The sequence below is a fragment of the Haemaphysalis longicornis genome, unplaced genomic scaffold (genome assembly GCF_048455015.1).
Source record: "Haemaphysalis longicornis isolate Haplotype H1 unplaced genomic scaffold, Haemaphysalis longicornis Haplotype H1 scaffold_3, whole genome shotgun sequence".
Taxonomy (NCBI): Eukaryota; Metazoa; Arthropoda; class Arachnida; order Ixodida; family Ixodidae; genus Haemaphysalis; species Haemaphysalis longicornis.
Window position 1 is genome coordinate 231480016 of NW_027526335.1, and position 23471 is coordinate 231503486.

At 51.4% G+C, this 23471-nt stretch overlaps 1 protein-coding gene across 1 annotated transcript in view; it reads right to left on the reverse strand.

Moving 5' to 3' along the window:
- LOC144176045 (venom metalloproteinase antarease-like TtrivMP_A) overlaps positions 1–23471 on the reverse strand; it is a 258958-nt gene that overhangs the window by 68543 nt on the left and 166944 nt on the right. Inside the window, exons 10-11 of the mRNA XM_077705165.1 lie at positions 22561–22669; positions 4999–5151 (exon numbers count right to left, since the gene is read on the reverse strand). Coding sequence (XP_077561291.1) covers positions 4999–5151; positions 22561–22669 — 262 coding nt within the window. The remainder of the gene's footprint in view (positions 1–4998; positions 5152–22560; positions 22670–23471) is intronic.

Here is a 23471-nt window from a genome sequence, read left to right on the forward strand (position 1 = left end):
GTCCATACGATGTGGTCCCGCCGTGCCCTCTGAGCCTTCCTTCGATGTAGCTGGCTTTATGTTCCAGAGATGGTGGCGCCGCTATCGCACTCCAGTCCGGCTGTGTCCCCATGCCACGTGGCACAAGATTAGCCACGGGGCCACGCGCAGATCCAGGTACTACGGTTGTTGCGCCTGATGCATTGCCGGGCGGCTCACGATCGACGATAGTCAGCAGCGTGACCTGTACGAAGAAGAGCGTACGTTCATGGGTCCATCCGATGTGGTCCCGCCGTGCCCTCTGAGCCTTCCTTCGATGTAGCTGGCTTTATGTTCCAGAGATGGTGGCGCCGCTATCGCACTCCAGTCCGGCTGTGTCCCCATGCCACGTGGCACAAGATTAGCCACGGGGCCACGCGCAGATCCAGGTACTACGGTTGTTGCGCCTGATGCATTGCCGGGCGGCTCACGATCGACGATAGTCAGCAGCGTGACCTGTACGAAGAAGAGCGTACGTTCATGGGTCCGTCCGATGTGGTCCCGCCGTGCCCTCTGAGCCTTCCTTCGATGTAGCTGGTTTTATTTTCCAGAGACGGTGGCGCCGCTATCGCACTCCAGTCCGGCTGTGTCCCCATGCCACGTGGCACAAGATTAGCCACGGGGCCACGCGCAGATCCAGGTACTACGGTTGTTGCGCCTGATGCATTGCCGGGCGGCTCACGATCGACGATAGTCAGCAGCGTGACCTGTACGAAGAAGAGCGTACGTTCATGGGTCCGTCCGATGTGGTCCCGCCGTGCCCTCTGAGCCTTCCTTCGATGTAGCTGGTTTTATTTTCCAGAGACGGTGGCGCCGCTATCGCACTCCAGTCCGGCTGTGTCCCCATGCCACGTGGCACAAGATTAGCCACGGGGCCACGCGCAGATCCAGGTACTACGGTTGTTGCGCCTGATGCATTGCCGGGCGGCTCACGATCGACGATAGTCAGCAGCGTGACCTGTACGAAGAAGAGCGTACGTTCATGGGTCCGTCCGATGTGGTCCCGCCGTGCCCTCTGAGCCTTCCTTCGATGTAGCTGGTTTTATTTTCCAGAGACGGTGGCGCCGCTATCGCACTCCAGTCCGGCTGTGTCCCCATGCCACGTGGCACAAGATTAGCCACGGGGCCACGCGCAGATCCAGGTACTACGGTTGTTGCGCCTGATGCATTGCCGGGCGGCTCACGATCGACGATAGTCAGCAGCGTGACCTGTACGAAGAAGAGCGTACGTTCATGGGTCCGTCCGATGTGGTCCCGCCGTGCCCTCTGAGCCTTCCTTCGATGTAGCTGGTTTTATTTTCCAGAGACGGTGGCGCCGCTATCGCACTCCAGTCCGGCTGTGTCCCCATGCCACGTGGCACAAGATTAGCCACGGGGCCACGCGCAGATCCAGGTACTACGGTTGTTGCGCCTGATGCATTGCCGGGCGGCTCACGATCGACGATAGTCAGCAGCGTGACCTGTACGAAGAAGAGCGTACGTTCATGGGTCCGTCCGATGTGGTCCCGCCGTGCCCTCTGAGCCTTCCTTCGATGTAGCTGGTTTTATTTTCCAGAGACGGTGGCGCCGCTATCGCACTCCAGTCCGGCTGTGTCCCCATGCCACGTGGCACAAGATTAGCCACGGGGCCACGCGCAGATCCAGGTACTACGGTTGTTGCGCCTGATGCATTGCCGGGCGGCTCACGATCGACGATAGTCAGCAGCGTGACCTGTACGAAGAAGAGCGTACGTTCATGGGTCCATACGATGTGGTCCCGCCGTGCCCTCTGAGCCTTCCTTCGATGTAGCTGGCTTTATGTTCCAGAGATGGTGGCGCCGCTATCGCACTCCAGTCCGGCTGTGTCCCCATGCCACGTGGCACAAGATTAGCCACGGGGCCACGCGCAGATCCAGGTACTACGGTTGTTGCGCCTGATGCATTGCCGGGCGGCTCACGATCGACGATAGTCAGCAGCGTGACCTGTACGAAGAAGAGCGTACGTTCATGGGTCCATCCGATGTGGTCCCGCCGTGCCCTACGAAGACTAGGAGCTCGAGCACCTCCGGTACTCATGGAAGTGCAGCATAAGCCAGTGGCGAGCTTGCGAAATCACCCTCACTAGCTTTCGCTGTCGCGTGCCAAATTTAAATTATTACTTGCACCGCTCTAATCTGGCCTCGTCGCCGTTATGCGCTTTCTGCAAAGAACCAGAAACAATCGACCATTTCTTCTTCTCCTGCCGACGGTTCTCCTCTATAAGACGAACGTAGGTAGAAAGCACATGCAGCCAGCTAAACCTCCAGCTGTCTGCTACACATATTTTGTCATTCGGGGCGAAGGAACTGTGGTTCTGCCACGGGGATCTTTGCCGTGCGTTGCACTCATTCATCCTGGAATGATACCGTTTTCTGTTTTAGACATCATTTGGCACTGCTGGATTCCCCTGTCAAGTATATGCGCGCCTAGCTCACTCCTTCGTCTGTACCACTTTCTTTCTTCGTGTTTCTTACTCCACTTTTTATTAAATGGTGTTTGTTTTAACCTTTTTTTATTTATTTCTCTAATCGCCTTACATTTATTTCTCTAGTGGTCTACTGCTAACCCATTCTAATATTCAAATATTTTTCTGTCCCTACAAAAATTACATAAATTCTTTCGGTAAGGCGGCCATTTCCCGGTCAATTCCCCTGAGTGGGTACGCGTCATTTCACTGGAGCAACAACCACCACCACCCCCCATCCCATTGTGTTCTTGGCGCGAATGCAAGCTGCGAGGATTGCCCTTAGTGTGGGTGCGCCGAGAAAAAAGAAGTGGCAAACTACACAAGGGGCTGACGTGATCCAATGGGAAGTGGCCCCAAGCAAGAAGCTGGGGAAGCCTGGCTGGAACGGGAGGAGAACGCCGGGAAGGAGCGGACAAAGCAGGTTCGAGGAGCGCGGCGTCCAGGAAGAAGGCTCAAAGCTGCTGGGGTTTTCGGGACCCGAGCTCGAGAGGGGTCTACGCGGCGCCTTGGCATCGTGCGGCCGAGGCGCAAATCCTGAATCGAGGAGGCGTGCAACGTGGGCGTGCTCCGCCCTTGGACGACCCGCTGCCTGCTGCCCGTCGTCAGCTGACAGTGGTCTTAGGAGCACCGACAAGTGGGCAAGTTGGTAGGGAGACATGTTAAATAAAGCGCAAAAAAACGCGGGACAAAGAGAAGTTCCTCTCTTGTCGCGCGTTTTCCTGCGCTTTTAGTTAGCATGGCAGTGGTCGGTGGCCTCTAGCCGCTTATACACGGCGCCCGATCGTGAGCGGGTGCCGCGTAGACCACCGTTGTGTACGAGGACAACGGTGCGCGTTCCTCGTCGACGTTCCGGTGTGCGAGACGCCGTCATCGTAGCCCCGCGATGCCTCACCTCGCATCGTCGCCAGCAGCAACGACGTTCTGCGGACAACGCCTACTCGCCCTGAATCTTTGGTGGAGGCTCCTCTTTGCAGTTTCTTTATGTTTGGTGTGCTGGAAGGTTATGTATGTGTCAGTTAACTTTGAGATGTGATTTGCTTTCGGTTGTGATCGTTTGTATTCGGTGCGGAGTAACTTAGCGCCGCGCAATGTCCGTTCGCGTCCGTGGGCATAACATTTACAATCCCAAAAAATCACACAGGCACCGGCAGGAGTCAAGCCTCAGTCTGGTAGACCAGACAGAGTTAGTGTCACTCGTCTTACCCATTGGGCTGCGACCATGAGTACCCGAGAGTCAAACGGCTTACTCCCTCGCCAATAGTGGTGCGGAGTACCTTAGGACCTCCCAATGTCCGGCAGCGTCCATCCGTGCGCACACCACCATCAAGCGAAAATTAAGCGAAATTTGATTTGAGCCGTGAGTTGCAGTTACATTTAGGGAATAATCAAGGTGCAACTCACGGCTCAAATCGAATGACGGTCGGGGCGCAAATCGGAGATCACTCGCAGCACAACTTGGATGTCATTTCGAGTCTCCGTACTCCGCACCCTTGCCATCATTAACGTAATGGAGATGCTGCCATTTTTTTGTCTGCGCCGTGTTTTCTTAAGAATATGTCTGTTCCCTCCACAAGCACCCTCGTCTAGAGATCGGCGCTATGGCTTGTCTCAGTCACCCCTGAATACCTGAAAATGGAAACTGCAGGGGTGCGTCCCTCACACTCTCGTACGTCATAGAGCACCAAAACAAAGTATTTTGCTCCTGGTACCGGGTAACACTGCGGAGCCCTAGCCTGTAGCAGCCGAATCCGCAGCCGTACCGAGGCCAACCGCGGTTGTTTGTAGCATCGGGAGCGGCTCTTTGTATTGCTGTCTATGTATGTTCCTTTTGCGACGGCGGCTGTCTACCACCGTGCTTTTCTTCAGACTTGTCACAATGGCGAGAATACTGCAAGATGAACTTGCAGAAAATGCTGTACTCGATAAAGCCACCAGTAGTAGCCGGGGCGACGCCAATTTTTGTTTTCAGTTTTGATTGACCCTTGGTGTAAAAGTACAAATTCAGTTTTGTAAAAGTAGGTATACTTAACTACATTAATATTACCGCATGCTTGTTCGACCCAAGTTTTTGCATACAATTTGTGGCGTTATTTGAGGTTGTCCGCTTCTTCAGCATTACTCGGCAAGGATGAAGTATCAACGCGTCCGACCGCGCCTGGAAATATGAATCGCGCATGTTGAACCACGATTGAGTTTGTGCGGGATAGGGCTCGATTGCTATTGAAATTATCAGGGTACCAGCACCCGATTCCGATAGAGCTCGATCCGGATCGACTCATTCGCGACTGAATGTGCCCGTGTGACCGGGGCACATTTCTGCATTACGCAAAGAAAATGTCCCCAGCTGACTGGCCCAAAAAAATTCATGCGACGAGGGCACTAATAATTCGAAGGAAGGATTCATTGCCCTTCTTCTCACACAAACTCTAACTATAGTTCCAAACTTATGACAGTCGAGTTGAGTTCCACCTAACTATGGAGTGAAATCTACTCACCGCACAAACGCGGTCATTTCGCGATTGCAGCACCTGGAGAACTTCATGCTCTTGCTGTCCGCTTCTGTGTAGCTCATGATGTAGCCTGCAGTCCAGGGGCAGTCCATAGATGACCTGTATAAGGTGGACGTTCCATCGTGCGGGCAACCAAGTCTGCGTGGTAAGAATACAGTCGTCACCAGCAGATGTCGATAATTTTCTGCCGTATGGAACCCTTGATCAGGACTTACAAAATGTTGCGTTGTGCTACCAAACATTTTTGATATTTCTGCACAGTTATTATACCTATTACCGCAATTACGGCTGGGAAAATGAGCGACAAAAGACGTAACCAGAAAGGGTAGACAAAACGATACGCACGGTGGACTAGTACTTGACATTAAGGTTCAAAAAAGAAACCCAATTTGAAAACAACCCTTGCCAACGCAGTGCATCAAGAACTACACATGTTTCTGTAAAATGCTATCATGATGCTTACTTTCGTTTTTACATCTACTGAGAAATATTATAAGCCTAAACCCCCAGTTTTTATTCCAGTGAAGCCGTTTTACTCGCCGCCGCTCCAGGGATCTTCGGCGCCGCCTCCGGCCTCTATTTCAAAACTGTTATTTCACTCGCCAGGACAATGTCACAATATCAAAGAAACCAAAAATTATGGCGACGCAGGATAGACGGTACACAGAACGACGCGTATTAGCCACTGGAAAATTGAATACGAAAATGAAGTATATTGTCACCTAGCCAAGACGACACGAGTTTCTTTAAAGAACAAGGTTTATTGGAGCGAAGTTCGGCTCCGCTAAAATTCAGAGAAAATACAAGCGACGTAGAAACAGTCCACGAAGTGACCATCGCTGTGTCCCAGCGGCCAATCGAATGACGCGGCGTTTGGCCTGCGACATTTATCTTTCGGCATGATTGCTTCCCGAACCATGGAATTACATCGAGAACACTGGAGATCAAATAATATTGTTCCAGACCAATGACCTCAAGGTGAAGCACACTCGCTATCAAATGAGACATCCCGTGCGGCATACAGAAGAACGGAAAGCATACGCGCACTTCGCTTGAAACACAGGTAACACAACCAGCGTCGGCGGACAGTAAAAACAAAAGACATGCGTAAACAAACACAATTAATGGTTGGTGGCATTACCCCCCTGTAAGAGTGCATCGGCTCGATGCTAAAGCAAAACGGCTGCCGAAGCAAAAATAGGACTGCGATCTAGCATAGTAAGCTTGTGGCGAAGCACGTGGGCAACGCCGGGCCACGTGCGTCATCGTGATGGGCCGAAATGTTGACCACCGCGTCGTTGAACTGGGTAGGGTCCGAAATAACGTCGCATACGCTTTTCGCTAAATCCGCGACGCCGAATTGGAGTCCAAACCAACACAAGATCGCCTGTGCGATACTCGGCGTCTCGGCGTCGGAAGGGGTAGCGTGCGGCATCCACCAGCTGCTGGTTTGCAGTACGTACGCGAGCAGGCTGGCGCGAGCCTACTCCGCACGTTGTGGCATCCTTGGACGTCGCCGCTAAGCTCGTCGTCTACGTATGGCAGCATGGCGTCGAGCACTCTGGTCGGTTGCCGGCCGTAGACAACCTGGAATGGAGTCATCTGCCTAGTTTCCTGGATATCTGTATGGTACACAAACGTGACATGAGGGAGTATTTCATTCAATGTTTCGTGTTCAACGTTGACGTACACAGATAGTATATCGGTCATTGTCTCGCTCTGGCGTTCGCTTAGTCTGTTCGTCTACGGGTGTTACACCGTGGTCATACGGTGATCCGTGTCGCTGCGCTGTAGTGCAGGACACCTAGCATCAGCTCCGCAGCAATTGCCGTTCCACAGTCCGTAATCAGGAATTAAGGGGCTACATGTCACAGCGCAGTTGGAGGATGAAGAATTAGCGATTTCTTCAGCAGTCCCTTGGTAAGAGCGGCGGTCTCTGCGTCGCGCGTCATGTAGTCTGTGGCTACAGCAATTTACGTGTTCGTGGATTGTGACGAGGGAATAAGGCCCAATCCGATCTGCTTGAAAGGACACGATGACACGGCGATAGGTAGCAGAAGTCTGGTAGGTCTCGTCACTGGCGTTTTCAGCAGCTGGCATTCACGGCAGCTCCGAAACTAGCGGGTGTCGTCGGTCGTAAGGCGGGGCCAGTAGCATTTCGTTTCGATCTTCCCGAGAGTGCGCAGCGAGCAAAGGTGCCCTTATGATGGTTCGTAGGGGTACGCTTTCAAAGTTTTGTCCCGGAGGACAGCGGAGACAACGAGAAGATACATCGTTTTTGTTGTAGGGTCGACGTTTTCTTTGTCTAGCACCGAATTTTCCAGGGAGAACGCAGAGTAGTTGCGCTTATTAGTCGATTAGTCGAACGACGATGTTACATTATTCCAAGTAGTCGATCATGACTCGTAACTCGGAGTTGGCACGACGGTGGGCGGCTACGTCACTTTCCTTCACACTGCTGAGAAACGCGGTGTCTGGGGTGTCCTGTGCTGCGGGATGACAGGGGCGCGCGACAGGCAATCGCTGTCCGACTTCTTAGTGCCCGATTTGTAAACGACGGTCATGTCTACGTCGTGTAAGCGCAGGCTTTATGATTCTAAGCGGCCCGAGGTATCCTTCCAATTCACGGGCAAACACAGCGCATGGTGGGCTGCCGTTGACATACGGGAACAACATAAAAATGGCCCATATGATGACGAGGCAATTCTTTTTCAGAGGCGAAATAGCCCTTTCTTCTTTTGATAGACCACTACTGGTGTAACCTACTACTTTGTTGCGGCGGTTCTACTTTTGGACAACGACAGCACCCAAGCCTATGTCATTGGCGTCTGTGTGCATTTCTATTTCGGCGAACACGTGAAAACTTTCAAGCACAGGCGGAGGCTGTAGGTGATTTCACAGCTCGCAGGAAGCGTTATGATGCGCTTCCTCCAAGCAGAACTGAACACTGTCTTAAGTTGAGCTGGTAAGTGGTTTGGATAATTTTGCGAAGTTTCCCCAAAAAAGCGCCGGTAGTACGCGCTCAGTCTGAGGAATCCTCGCAGGTTTTTATTGTTCTTCGGCCTCGGAAAGTTGGTTATGGCTGATAATTTGGCCTGGTAAGGCAGGACTCTCTTGGCGTTGAGCGACGTGACCTAAAAAAATTCAGTTCCTTGTACGCTAGGCGGTTCTTTTTTGGTTTTAGCTATAATGCCGATGTTAGGATACGCCGTAAATACCACTTCCAACCTTATACAGGACTCGTCGAAGATCAGTGAATACGACAATGTCGTCGAGGGAGACGAGGCAGGTGTGCCACTTTAGGCCAGATAACACAGTGTCCATGACTCTTAGGAACGTTGCTGGTTCCGTGCACACACCAAACTGCAAAGCTTCAATTCGTACAGTCCACCCGGTTCCTCACGGACCCTCTCGTTCACTTCAATTTGTGAGTATAGTGTTTCCAGGTTCATCGAAAAGAAGTACTTCGTATGGCAAGGTCCAGGGCGTCATCGATTCGTGGGGGCGGGTATACGTTTTTTTCGTGATTTCATTCAGTCTTCGGTAGTCAACGAAGAACCTCCGTACACCGTCTTTTTTCTCCACGAGCACGGCTTAAGCCTCCGGGAAGATTCTGGATGGTTGTATTATGTTGTCGCCCAGCATGTCTTCAGCTTCCGTTCGCACTCATGTAAACACACGCGATACGGTGAACGCCGCGTCCGTCAGGCTCTATCTCCGCTGAAGTTTCGATGCTTTGCCAGGGGCGTCTGTCGTGTCTGGGAGATCGACGAAACTTCGCGCTCGTGTGAACACACGCCGCATACGTTGACCTCTGTTTCCGGTGATAATTTGGTACTTGCCAGGGGCGCCTGTCGTATCTAGGGGTTCGACGAAAGACAAACGCTATAGCGCTGCAGGGAGGCCCTCAATTTTTTTATTTTGCTGCGGTAGAGGTTCTGGACACCCCGTTCTTTGAATCTGAGATCTTGGGAGGTCTTCCTCGAGTTTAACGGACGCTGTGCCCCAGGGCCGGACGGTATCTCCAACAAGCTTTTGCGTAACCTGGATGGCATGTCCATCGGTAAGCTCACCGAGGAGATCAACAAAATCTCGAAAACGGTACTCATCCCCTAATCCTGGAACACCGCCTCGGTTGTGCTCATCGCAAAACCGACCAAGCTCCTTGCGCCAGAGAATTTGAGGCCGATTTCGCTGACGTCTTGCGTGGGCAACGTGGCCAAGCACGCTATTCACAATCGGGTGTCGCGGTACATCGACGGAAAATAACTGTTTCCCCACAACATGGTGGGCTTTAGGCCTGCATTGTGCACGCAGGATGTAATGCTCTAATCAAACATCAAATCATAGATGACTATACCAGGGACATTAGGGGTGTCCTAGCCCTGGATCTCGCAAAAGCGTTTCACAACATTTTACCCAAGTTCGCACTCTAGGCGAGCTCGGATGTGGGTCTTCCTTCCTGAAGGATTCTTCAGGAAGTGGGTCACCGATCCTTCATGAAGTGGGCTCCTTCCTGCAGGATTGCTGAGCTACAATTAAACTTGGTCAGATTAAATGGGGACACTTCACCTTGGACGCGAGGGGCACCCCACAAGGGGCTGTTATCTCTCCTCTCCTGTTTAATGTCGCCATGAAGGGCCTCTCGGAGCGTCTTGCCACAGTGCGGGGCACCAACCATGCGCTATACGCGGACTACATTACCGTGTGGTGTATGGGCGGGTCTGACGCCGGGGTGGAGCAGGCGCTCCAGAGCGCCTTGGACATCAGGGAAGACTGGATCGGGCCTCAGCCTTTCACCGGCCAAGTCTGAGCTTTCGCTTTACAGGCCAATTCGGAGGGGAGTTAGGGGCCTTACTCCTCTGGAGTGGGTCCCTATCACCTTGCACACACGGGACGGTCGAACAACACCTCGGGTCGATTCCACCAGGGTCCTCTGACTTCTGTTTGAATCCAAAGGTCGTAATACGCAGAATATAGCCCGCATCACCTCCAAGACGGAGAGCATGATCAGACTTATTCTCAGGGTCTCGAACCGCAAAGGACGGTTAAGCGAGAGCAATCTCATTCGGCTCTATCATGCGTTTCTCGTCAGCCACATCATTTATGTCGCCTCGGCGCTGCAGTGTCCAAATCTGAGGAGTCCAAATTCAACACACTCATGCGTAGGAGCATTAACCATGTGCTAGGTTTGCCTGTCAGCACCAGCACGGAAAAGCGGATGCAACTGGGCATTCACAACACCCTTTCGGAGGTAATAGAGGCTCAACAGACGGCCCAGGTGGTGCGCCTCTCATGGTCACGGGGCGCCAGGGACATCCTGGAATCAATTGGCTGTGGCCCAATGGCGGCAAATAAACGTAAAGTGTCGATTTCATCGTCCATAAGGGATACATGTAGGGTAGACCCCTTTCCAAAAATGTACATTCACAATAAAATGTAGGGCGCCGCAAGGCTCGGGCTCGATCTCTATTGAACTCTCTCGCGGGTAGTCCTGAGCTCGTGATTTTTGTAAACGCGGCTCAGTACGGCCGCCCGGATTGCTTTGTGGTGGTCGCTGTAGACCACCGGGGCGGGATGTTCAACTCTGCCTCCGTCAGGAAGGTCTCCGTGGCGGTGGCCGTGCAGGTCGCCATCGCCTTGGCCATGAAGGACCCATTGCATCCGAATATCTTTACGCACTCGCGGGCTGTGGTTAGAGCATTTGCCTCGGGGTCGACCTCGCGCGACGCTGCGGCAATCCTTAGTAGTGAGGGGGCCGCTGGACATCACACAATCAAATGGTTCCCGGCCCATATGGGGATTAACGTCCATCCCGACGTTCCCAACGCCAACGAGTTGGCCCATGACTGTGCGCGAGGATTATCTGACCGCGGCGGTCCCGGCAGATTTGCGAGGGGGGGGGGGGGGGTCGCCAAGAGGTTCAGGGATCCCCTTCTAACATTTGACGAGATCGTAACTCACTATCTTTTCTCTCGGAGGATATACCCATCCCCTCATCCAACGCTTAGTCGGTCTGAGTCGTCGGCCTTGAGAATGCTCTGGACGGGGTCCTTCAGTTCGCGGGGCAGGTTAAGTCATTTTGTGCCCAACATTGACCAGCACTGTCCGGACTGTGGAGAGGCGTATTGCTCATTAGATCACATGCTCTTGCAATGCCCTGCAATACGCTGCATGTGTTTACGTAGAAATAGGATTTCGAGGAAGCCCTCAAAAGCGGCGACCTCTCTGTCAACTCCTGGCCGTCCATAGGGCCTGCGAAAGGGCGGAGGGCCACGGCCTTCCTGTCCCTATGTGGGAGCGGCCCGCAAATACAACCCCAACGTAGTTTGTGTGTTTTATTTATTTATTTATTTATTTATTTATTTATTTATTTATTTATTTATTTATTTATTTATTTTTTTATTTATTTATTTATTTATTTATTCTTCTACAGCACCGACATGGCATTATTGTAGGGAGGTTCAAATCTTGATGCATAAAGCAAACACAAAAGTGCAACGACACTTAGAAATACAACGGCGGAGCATAATACACAACTGTTACATGTTACATCACAAAGTCATCGGTGACAGTGTGAAAATCAGATGCGGCAACTACTTCACTGGGAAGAGCATTCCAATCTTCAATCGTTGTAGGAAAAAAATGAGTATTTAAAGACATCAATGCGGCACTGATACGGTCTAATTTTTCTTGGGTCATCTCGTGTAGCAGTGATGTAATAAGTTTCCTTTATATAAATGTTTTTGTTGATTCCTGTCTTTTCACTGAATGTTAAATAAAAATTTCAACCTCAATACTTTTCTACGTGCTGCCAAACGTTTCCATCCAAGTCCGTCAACAATACTCGGCAGTGAAATCGTAATTGGCTGTGACAAAGCGTGCTGCTCGTTTTTGGACGTGCTCTAACTTATCATTATTCTTATTAGTAAATCTATCCCATGATTGGCAAGCGTATTCTAGCACAGGCCTAATGTTAGTGACGTACAGTGTTTCCACAGGTCCAAAAATAAAAGTTTTTTGTCTGTCTGTCTGTTTGTCTGTCTGTCTGTCTGCCTGTCTGTCTGTCTGTCTGTCTGTCTGTCTGTCTGTCTGTTTCTTGCAGTAGTGCCGGGTTCACGACGAGGAGACGAGCAAACGTGAAGGCGTCGTCCTGATATTCGGTGATGGTAATCACGTCACTTTCCCCCAGAAGAGCATCAATCAAGGAATTCAATAGTAGCAATCGTAGCGGTGAAATTATCAGAACGTGGGATATCCCTTGCTTCAAGCGCACAATACCTGCGATGAAGACACCACGCTTCAGAAGGCAGATCTCGTCGCTTTCTGCGATAACAGCAGTGTCAGGAGCAGCATCTTGAGAGTATACGATATCATCAGGCTTGCACGGGTAGCTAGGGTCGGCAAGCCTGAGAGCAGTTTGTTGTTTGGGGATTAGTAAAATTCCAATTAACCGCTATCAAAGCTCGGATATGATTGGACAAAGTTCTAAATTTTAATACAAACGCGATTGCTTGGGCCTACGTAAGTGGTGCGCTGGCGAGTAGTTGCGATGTATTAGTGTACCTGGTGCAGAAGTACTGGGACACTTAGCCGCCACCACAACACTCTAAATAAGTAATAAAAGCGCGCAAACTACGAGATCAGTTAGGATAGGACGAAAATCGCTGCTATATAAAAATATTGTTTCGTTCCCAAGAAGATTTTGTAGAATTAGGCAGAGAGTACCACTGCTAATGACCTTCAGGGCCAACGTTCAGCGCTATTGACGCACCACGTGGAGCAAAACAAAATGTGGATAGATGGCGCACATCTGTTTTCAGCTGCGAAATTACAACCGTTGTGCAATATGTTTGGTTTATCGATGCATACTTCAGTCAAAATCTGCATTCTTTAGAATCTAGAAGTTTTTCGACGCAAGATACCATTGGAGCAACTTTCGATACAGTGTAACCGAGGTCCGGCTAGGTTCTCCGCAAAAGTGAAACGACAACTACGATATGAGGTAATTGCAGACATTTTTTACAATACTTCACCTGGGAACTGCTTTAAGAAAGCGAAAAAATTGTTTTGATGGCGAAGCTTCATAGGTTGCTTGCAAACATGCGGCAGCGCTGGCTACAAAAACCCGTCGTACAAAGACAGACACCCATGGTTATAATTGTTTTTGTGTGCTGTAAAATAAATTACAGTAAAACCCCGCTGTTACGTTCCTCACTGTTGCGTTTTCCTGGCTGTTATGTTGTTGCCATCGATCCGGCATAGTTCCCATAGGATATAATGTATTGCGAATCCCGCTGTAACGTCACAACTGTGGGCCCGTTCTCGTATAATGCGTTGTAACCTGACACACCGAAGCGGCTTGAGCACCGCCATTTTAGCTTTTGATGAGTCTTGGCCTGGCTTTTTTTCTGAACTGGCTACAAGTAGCCGCAAGCGAATTGGAGACGCCGTCACTACACGGCCATTCGTTGAAGTGCTATCACGCTCATCACTGAGCTTACAACAGAAGTCTCACTTCAGAACGCCGCAAGTGCGCGATGTTAGCGCCGCACTGCATGGTTGTAATGGTGCCATGCAGCGTTTTTAGATTAGTTCAGTTATATTCTAGGCACTATAGTTCAGTTGGCCTTCCAGTACCGCAGCACGGACCGGTGCTGCCACCGACCAGGCGGTGGCGCTGCGGTAGCGTTGAGATTAAAGCCCGTTGAGGTCGGTCTCGGCGCGTCGTCTGCTGCTCCTTCCTTGCTACTCTCGGCGCTTTCTACACCATCATTCCGTCACTTGCGCCAGTCCGTCTACACCACCCTTATACACACTGCGCTTTCTACACCACCCATACAGACGCCCGATTTGGTTGGCCTTCACGAGTAGGGTGACGGCGAGCAAGTAGTACAGTGATTTTACGACGACTAACATGACTTGACGCCCGTCTTAACCGCTCTTGGCAACACTACATTAACACATAAAAATGCAAAAAATACCGCTACATTTGGCGGAACGGGCAGAAAACAAGTTGGCAACAATGAAGCTCTAGATTGGGGGTGATTTAATGACGCCAGTTAGACGCCAGCCCATTTCCGTGGCTTTCCTCACTGTTAAGTTTTCCCGGCTGTTACGATTTCTGTTCCCGGTCCGGTGAAAAACGTATTAACGGGGTTCCACTGTATATCCACTGTATACTTCTTACAAGTGATAGTATTCCTGATTTGGCATGTATTTTTCAATGCGGCCTATGCTCTTGCTGTAGAAAAAGCTGTAGACAAAACTATGCTCTTACCTGTAGACAAAAGCGCCGTTTCTATAACTCACGTCATTTGGCAACAACGAGGAAATGTCTGGTTTGTTCCGTCAATTCTTCTGCCATAATAATGCACAGCTAAAAAGGACTCTGCAACACTTTTTCCAACTTTTTCGAAAACCTAAATGCTACAACACACCCATTACCTAAATCAGCGAGTCGCAAAGTACCTCAGCCCCGAATTACTGCTCCATGCTCATCAGATAACCTGGAAACTCGCTCAAAATATTTTTCTTTCTTTCCCTCTCTTCGCCTTATTCGACAGCCCGAATGACGTCACTGAGGCCATGTAGCGGCTGTTGGCCGGTTTTCCTTCACTTGCAGCAATGAACACTTTTCCATAGCAACTTCTAAAATAAAGCCACAAAAACAAAGCAGAAACAGAAGGCGTATCTGGTGCGACGGGCAAATGACGCAGTGCGCCCCGTGCTGGCGATAACTTAGACGGGAAGGAAAGAGTGACAGCGTTTATCGAAAGTGTTGCAGGGTCTCTGTAATAAATTCCTTCGGCGATAAAGTGTGCATGCCTGTTACTACGACGAGGAAGTCCTTACAAATAAATTGGTCCTTGATTTTATGATTTGAAGGAAAAGAAGACTACAGTTTTAATGATTCATTATTAGTTTTGTCATGTGCGATTACATAGGAAACCGATAAACAGCTGTTTTCCGCAACTATACTCTTAATAACGAAAATCGGCATCTTTAATTGACTCCGAAATAAATTGGCTACAATCCACGCTGTGAAAGTGGTTGGAAAGCAAAGCTTCAAACTACATCCACAACAGTTGCCCATTCGACGTCACTTAAATTCACACACGTGGCTCTACAAGGAGTGAAACGAGAGATCCTGTCAACCGTTACTTGGAATTCTCGGGTGCGGATTCCAGAACGCAGCAGCGTCTGCTACGGCCGGGCTAGAGTGGTGGACGCCGCCGCCGTAGCCAGGCCGTGCGTCGGCAGAAAGAAAACGGAGAGGGGCGTCTTCCGAAGGGTGAGACAGCGGAACCTAGCCATCCTGATGTGCTGGCTCGGGGCACACCACCGCACAACGCAAGCGTAGACACCGAAACAATTCGGCATGTAAGCTTAGTGATTACCATTCACACCGATTTAAAATAGTGTAGTAAGCTTGAGAGTTGCGAGAAAGGTGAGGAAACTTTTATAATCGCTATTCATCAGTACCAGCTGCTCCTTCCGCCTTTTGTATTACCTCTTAAAAAATAACCGAATTGGTATTCATCAATTCAGAAAACGGAGTGCCATTCGTGGCAAGCAGTGCGCAAAAGCTCTAGCGGCCAGATATCTGTATGTGGTCTCTGCATTTTGTTTTGCTGCCCTTTAAACCAATCCCCAATCCTCCTAAGGAAACATATGTAGTGCTTGACCAGTTTACGAAATGGTATTTCTTTTTTACTTTTCAGTGACAGAGGTCTCAACGAGCATGTGAATGCACTACAACATTTGTGCTGGGCACCTCTGATATCTGTTATCTTCTTTGGCTGTGAAACTTGAAAATTTTAACCCTTACGTGGTTTCCTCGGTTGTTGATACGGGCGTCCACATAATCGTTTCTCAATTAAGATTTAACTGGTATGGGAAGTAACGTCAAGACCTCAATAGCTGTTGCGCTCATGCCCCTGGTGGTACGACCCATGCGACGTCCGCACAGTCTTCAACGGGACACCGCCAATAACAACAACTTTTGCATAGCTTCAGGGCGTTGTTTCCAGTTCTTTCTCCCATTAGGCACTGAAACTGTCACGCGGAAACGTTTCACAGGTACAAGTGTTTTGCCGCTGCGGCCGCTGCGCCATACACTAGGGAAGTGGCATCTCCAAATTTTGAGCAGTTTCGCTCAACATTAAATCGAGTTCAACACAACCATGGACTCTTTGTTTTTAATCCACCAACGCAGCGTTAACCTTCAGGTAGTATTTTACGCGCGGAGGGATGACTATATTGCCGCGAACCATACATTGGGTTTGTTTATTTGTGTTTTCTTTTACCGCCCGGCTGCGCCGGTGTGTGTTATCTCTGCGCCAAGGGAAGCGCGTGTTCCATTCTTTCTTTTTGTGCCGCATGTGTTATCTGTTGTGATAGGGAGAGCATTCCGATCTAACGTGAACAGCCCAGAATAATCTTCTTGGATCTACTATGTTCTCGATGCGAATCGACGTTTCGAGAACCACGCGCGCCAAAAGATAAAAAGCCTGCAGTGCGGACGCCGGGGCATTCGATTCGACGACACTCGCCTGTGCAAGTCACTTTGTTGACCACTGCTTCGCCGCCTCTGTATTCTTTTGAGTTGTTAGGGGAGCACAAGTTCGCTCCAATAAACGTGTTTCTCATTCAACACAACTGCATCGTCCTTGTCTTCGTTACATCTGGTGGAGGTGCTGGGTACGCACCCTTCATGCCCACTACAACCTCGAAAAGCCGCCAAGCCAGTCCAACAAGAGCCAGCCCCCGCCTGCAAGATTTACCGCCCGAGCTCGGTTTGATGCCAGAAGGGCCCAAGAAAAGGAACGCTGCAACCAACACCATGGTTCAAGAAACAACGTCGCCAATCGTCCTGCAGCAGCCCCGGGAACCGCCATCGTTCCGAGGAGCCCCCGCAGAAGACCCAGAAGAATGGTTGGAGAAACTGGAGCGCGTCCGGAAATTCAACAGGTGGGACGACGCAGAAACGTTCCGGCACGTTTTCTTTTACTTGGAAGATTCGGCTCGCACTTGGTTCGAGAACCACGAGAGGTCCTTGACAAACTGGGCTCAGTTCAAAAGCGAGTTTACTAAGACCTTCACTACCGTCGTGCGGAAAGAAAGAGCCGCCCTTTTGTTGGAACCGCGCACGCAAAACCCCAACGAAGGTGTCGTGATCGTCGTTGACGAGATGAAGCAGCTATTTCGCCGCGCGGACCCCGAAATGACGGAAGAAAAGAAGTTGCGCTTCTTAATGCGGGGAGTGAAGGAGGAACTGTTTGCTGGACTTGTCCGAAATCCGCCCAAAACCGTCGCCGAATTCGTGACCGAAGCCAGCACCATTGAGAAAGCCCTCGAAATGCGTGCTAAGCACTATGACCGCAACTTTGTTGGCGCGGCCAATGCGAACGACTTTGGCAGCACGCGGATCCCGGCCGAGAGCCTACGCGAGACTATCCGCGCAATAGTGAGAGAGGAGCTGCGGAAACTTCTCCCAACGCCGCCGCAGCCCCAAGTCGCTTCCCTCACCGACGTGATTAGAGAAGAAGTGCAACAAGCGTTGGGAACTTCTACGCCATCCGAGGTACCCCGAGAGCCACAAGCTATGACATACTCCGCGGCTGTTCGTCGACCCCGCCCTGCTCCAACACGCCGTCAAGAGGCCCCGCCGTACCGCCGCCCACTGTCACCCGCCCGACCCCCGGTAGCCCGAAAGCAGACGCCGAGGAAGACGGACGTATGGCGAACTCCCGATAACCGTCCTCTGTGCTACCACTGCGGAGAGGCCGACCACATTTACCGTCGCTGCCCATACAAGAGACTCGGACTGCGTGGCTTCTCCGTCGACGCACCTCGCCCTCTGCCTGGCCAACGACCACGTGAGATCAACGAGTATCTATCTGAAACCAGCCGTGGCCCAGCGCGTTTCAACCGTTCGCCGTCGCCCTACCCCTACCAATCGCCGAACCGCCGTAGCAACGCTGACTTCGCCCGTGGAAGGTCCCCCAGCCCACGCGGGGGAAACTAAAGGCGGCAACTTCTGAAGGTGAAGTTGCTCTACGGCGAAAAACTAGAAACCCTCCAACGACGCAAGGACGCGCTGAAGACAGTGATTCACGACATGCCCTCATCCCGACGACCCGACCAAACCCTGACGAGACTCCCGAACACGACGACAGCTACACGGCGCGACGCGTACCCGACCTGACCGAGACGTCCGTTGAGAAGACGACGACAACGACGATGCACAGTGCCCGACCATCAACACGTACAAGCAGAGATACGACGACCCGACGAACCCGGAACTCGAGGACGACTGCATCTGACGTCAAGGTGTCCATCGACGGCTTTGACGTAGTCGCCCTCGTAGACACGGGAGCTGACTATTCGGTAATGAGCGGACCATTTGCGTCTAAACTGAAGAAAGTTATGACCAGATGGGACGGTCCGCACATACGCACAGCAGGAGGCCATCTCGTGACGCCAAGTGGAACGTGCACATCGCGCGTCACCATAGACGGCACAACGTACCCTGCGGCGTTCGTCGTTCTGCCTAACCGCTCCCGCGACGTGATTCTCGGAATGGACTTTTTGACGGACAACGGCGCAATAATTGATCTGCAGACCAAGTCGATAACATTTTCCTCCAATCACTCCACGACGCCGCAGCCGAACCCCGATCACCGTGCTGCTGTCAGGATCGCCGACGATCACATCACCCTGCCACCCCGCGCAAGCTTGATGATCGCCGTCTACTGTGAGGATGCTGCTTCTGACATCGACGCTATCGTAGAGAGTGATCGAAGGTTGCTTCTGGACCGCGGTGTCTCCGTCGCAAGACGCATTGCGCACTTTAAGCAACGCCAATCTCACGTTTTGGTCACTAATTTCACCGAAGAGTACCAGCATTTAAACAAGGGAGCTGCAATTGCGTTCCTCGAAGAAACGCAAGAAGCAAGTGATGTGATCTCAGTCGCCGACTTTGAACGCACACCCGTAGAAACATTCAAGCTCCCGCAGCCATTCGACGTGAATCCGGCGCTACCGCAAGAACAACGGAAAAAATTATTGGCTTTGCTGCGTCGCTATAGCGAATGTTTTTCGTCGAGCGCAAAACTACGTCAGACCCCTCTAGCGAAGCACCGAATAATAACCGAAGATGGAGCCCGACCTACCCGACAGTCACCGTACCGCGTCTCTTCACACGAACGGGACACCATCCGGACTCAAGTCGACGACATGCTGAGCGATGACATTATACAGCCATCCAAAAGCCCCTGGGCTGCGCCCGTCGTACTCGTAAAGAAAAAAGACGGCACATTAAGGTTTTGCGTTGACTACCGGCGACTGAACAAAATCACGAAAAAGGACGTGTACCCCCTCCCCCGAATCGACGACGCCCTCGACCACGTCTGCCACGCGAAGTACTTCTCATCGATGGACCTGAAGACCGGCTACTGGCAAATTGAAGTGGACGAGAGAGACCGAGAGAAGACTGCATTTATAACCCCAGACGGCCTATACGAGTTCAAGGTGATGCCGTTTGGGCTGTGCACAGCACCAGCGACGTTTCAAAGAGTCATGGACACTGTGCTAGCTGGCCTTAAGTGGCACACCTGCCTCGTATACCTCGACGACGTAGTGGTATTTGCCCGGACTTTCGACGAACACCTTGCAAGGTTGGAGTCCGTACTCGAAGCCATTCGTACGTTGGGGTTGACGCTGAAGCCTGAAAAGTGCCGTTTCGCATATGGGGAACTCAAGTTCTTGGGCCACGTCGTCAACGCCGCGGGAGTCCTACCTGACCCGGCAAAAACTTCAGCCATTGCGAACTTCCCAAAGCCGAAAGACAAGAAGGGCGTGCGGAGATTTCTCGGGCTGTGCGCATACTACCGGCGCTTCGTCGCAAACTTCGCACGCATTGCAGAGCCACTCACGCGCTTGACGAAAGATAGCACCCCTTTCAGCTGGGAAAACGACAAAAGAAAAAGCATTCGGCGAGCTGCAAAAACGCCTGCAAAGCCCGCCCGTGCTCGCACATTTCGACGGAAATGCCGAAACGGAAATGCATACGGACGCCAGTGATATAGGCTTGGGTGCCGTCCTTGTCCAAAAGCAAAGCGGCTGCGAAAGGGTAATCGCCTATGCTAGCCGTGGTCTGTCGAAGGAGGAGAAAAACTATTCTGCCTCTGAGAAAGAGTGCCTGGCTATTACATGGGCGATTTCAAAATTTCGCCCATACGTGTATGGAAGGCCATTCAAGGTTGTAACAGACCACCATGCGCTGTGCTGGCTCGCCAATTTGAAGGACCCCTCTGGCCGTCTTGGGCGGTGGAGCTTGCGCCTGCAGGAGTTCGACGTTACAGTCGTTTATAAATCCGGCAGGAAACACTCCGACGCCGACTGCCTGTCCCGCGGCCCCGTCGACCCACCACCACAAGACTCTGATGAAGACAGCGTGTTCTTCGGGATCGTGACGGGGAGCGACCTAGCCGCCCAGCAGCGTGCCGACCCCGACTTACGCGTCATAATCGAGTACCTCGAGGGATGCAACGTTGCCGTTCCTAGGACCTTCAAACGCAGCTTACCAGCATTCAGCCTGAGAAACTCCGTCCTTGTGAAGAAGAATTTCAGCCCCGGAACAAGAGCGAATTACCTTCTCGTCATCCCCGCGGACCTTCGTGACGAAATTTTGGAAGCGTGCCACGACGACCCGTCTTCCGGACATCTGGGCACAGCCCGCACTATTGGAAAAATCAAGGCGAGGTACTACTGGCCCGGCCTTACCTCTGACGTCACCCACTACGTCCGGAGCTGCCGTGACTGCCAGCGACGAAAAACGCCGCCAACAAGACCCGCCGGACCTCTGCAACCGATCGCCGTCCCATCGAGACCATTTCAACAGATTGGAATGGACCTTTTAGGCCCGTTCCCTACGTCACGATCACAGAACAAGTGGATTGTCGTAGCGACAGACTACATGACGCGCTACGCAGAGACCGCCGCTCTTCCGAGGGGGACTGCACAAGAAGTGGCGAAGTTCTTTATAAGCCAAGTTGTGCTGAGACATGGAGCCCCGGAAGTCCTAATCACAGACCGCGGAACGGCATTTACTGCGGAGCTGATGCAAGGAGTATTACGCTACAGCAACACGGATCACCGAAGAGCGACGGCGTACCACCCCCAAACGAACGGACTAACAGAACGTCTGAACAAGACAATCGCAGATATGCTGTCGATGTACATTGACGTTGAACATAAGACTTGGGACGAAGTGCTCCCGTATGTCACGTTTGCGTACAACACGGCTATCCAGGAGACGACACAGCTGACGCCGTTCGAGCTTGTCTACGGTAGAAGGCCGACTACGATGCTCGACGCCATGCTTCCGCACGTAGAAGACGACGACCTCAACGCCGACGTCCACGGATGTCTTCAACGTGCGGAGGAGGCCCGCCAGCTCGCTCGAGTTCGTATAACGGACCAGCAGCTGGTGGATGCGGGCCGCTACAACCTCCGACGCCGAGACGCCGAGTACCAACCAGGGGATCGTGTGTGGGTTTGGACTCCCATCCGACGACGCGGACTTAGTGAGAAGCTCCAGCGACGGTATTTCGGACCCTACAAGATTCTACGACGTGTTGGCCAACTTACCTACGAAGTGATCCCCGATGGTGACTCCGGCACATCACGACGACGCACGCGGCCTGAAGTCGTCCACGTGGTTCGCTTAAAACCTTTCTACGGACGATGACAAACTTTTATTTTCATTTGTTCGGACTGTCCCTTATGTTAGCATCGGGTCGATGCACTCTTAGAGGGGGGGGGTAATGCCGCGAACCATACATTGGGTTTGTTTATTTGTGTTTTGCTTTTACCGCCCGGCTGCGCCGGTCTGTGTTATCTCTGCGCCAAGGAAGGCGCGTGTTCCATTCTTTCTTTTTGTGCCGCATGTGTTATCTGTTGTGATAGGGAGAGCATTCCGATCTAACGTGAACAGCCCAGAATAATCTTCGTGGATCTACTATGTTCTCGATGCGAATCGACGTTTCGAGAACCACGCGCGCCAAAAGATAAAAAGCCTGCAGTGCGGACGCCGGGGCATTCGATTCGACGACACTCGCCTGTGCAAGTCACTTTGTTGACCGCTGCTTCGCCGCCTCTGTATTCTTTTGAGTTGTTAGAGGAGCACAAGTTCGCTCCAATAAACGTGTTTCTCATTCAACACAACTGCATCGTCCTTGTCTTCGTGACAATATTTCTCATGAACACCGCACGTGATCGACTGCTCAAATCCGATACGTGAAACATGCTTAAGTAGCGCGGTATTGGCGGGACAAAAATAGGAGACCACACAGGACTTGCAGTAGTCCTTTGAGGGGTCTTCTATATTTGGTCCCTCTATATCACGCTACCTAATCATGTTTCACAGTTCTAACCAACTATGCCGCGGTTATGCGTTGATAACTCCGACAGTTTGTGTATTTACAGCTTTAAGATTGTTGTTTTGTAGGATGAAGCAAAAGTTCACCGAAGGGGTCTTACAAATGTCCAATTTCATGGGCCAAGATCCGCACCCCCTTGAATGTCCCGACGGCATCCTCACCGTATCCAACCTTCAGTGGGCCGCAGGCACCTCCCACGTATGCAAGACCTGACAATGGAAAACAAATGCACTAATGAGCGGCGGATAATGCCCTTGCGAACTTTTTCTATTTGTTAGGGTATTTAATGACAAAGACAGAGAGATACAGAGAGCGAGAAAGAGAGAGAGAGAGAGAGAGAACAAATATATTGTCAGAAAATTAAGCTCCGGGCCCGAGCTGTGGTGTTCAGTCTACCGGGTATGCGTTGTGTTCATATTTGCACGGATTCGGGGCATGGTTCGTATTGCGCTTCCTGGGCATACAGGGCGTTCACTGTCGTGAGGGGGGCAACCAGAGCCTTCAAGATGGGATCTAGGGAAGCAATAGGGCGAAAGAGCATAGGGTACATTTCCAATAGTAATGCGAGATGAGTGGGTGGGAAGAACATAAATGTTGTGCATAAATGGTCGCCAGGGCAGCGATGGATGCGGTGAAGAATCCGATGGCACGGAAGTGTAGATGTTTCTTTGCACCTGTCAAATTAGGCACGACATCTCACGACAGAGATAGGAACCAAAGGATGAGTACAGGTTTGTTAAATGCACTGTACGTGTAAGTAAGGGTAGTACAAAGCGCCGTGCTGACCGTGCTGAACTGGCGCGTGGTAAAGTTTGCCACGACATAGGCGGAACCGGGAAAGGCGCTAGCATCAGCCCGTTTGCGCAGGCATTAAGGCCCATGTTAGCGTAGCCGAGATTTCCTGCCAGTGTGAAATAGCAACTAGTCTTGCAAGCTAGTACAGAAGTAATCAAGTCAGTGGTAAACCACCACCTACTTCATTACTTGTTCTGTTGAGATTTTCTTTTCAAA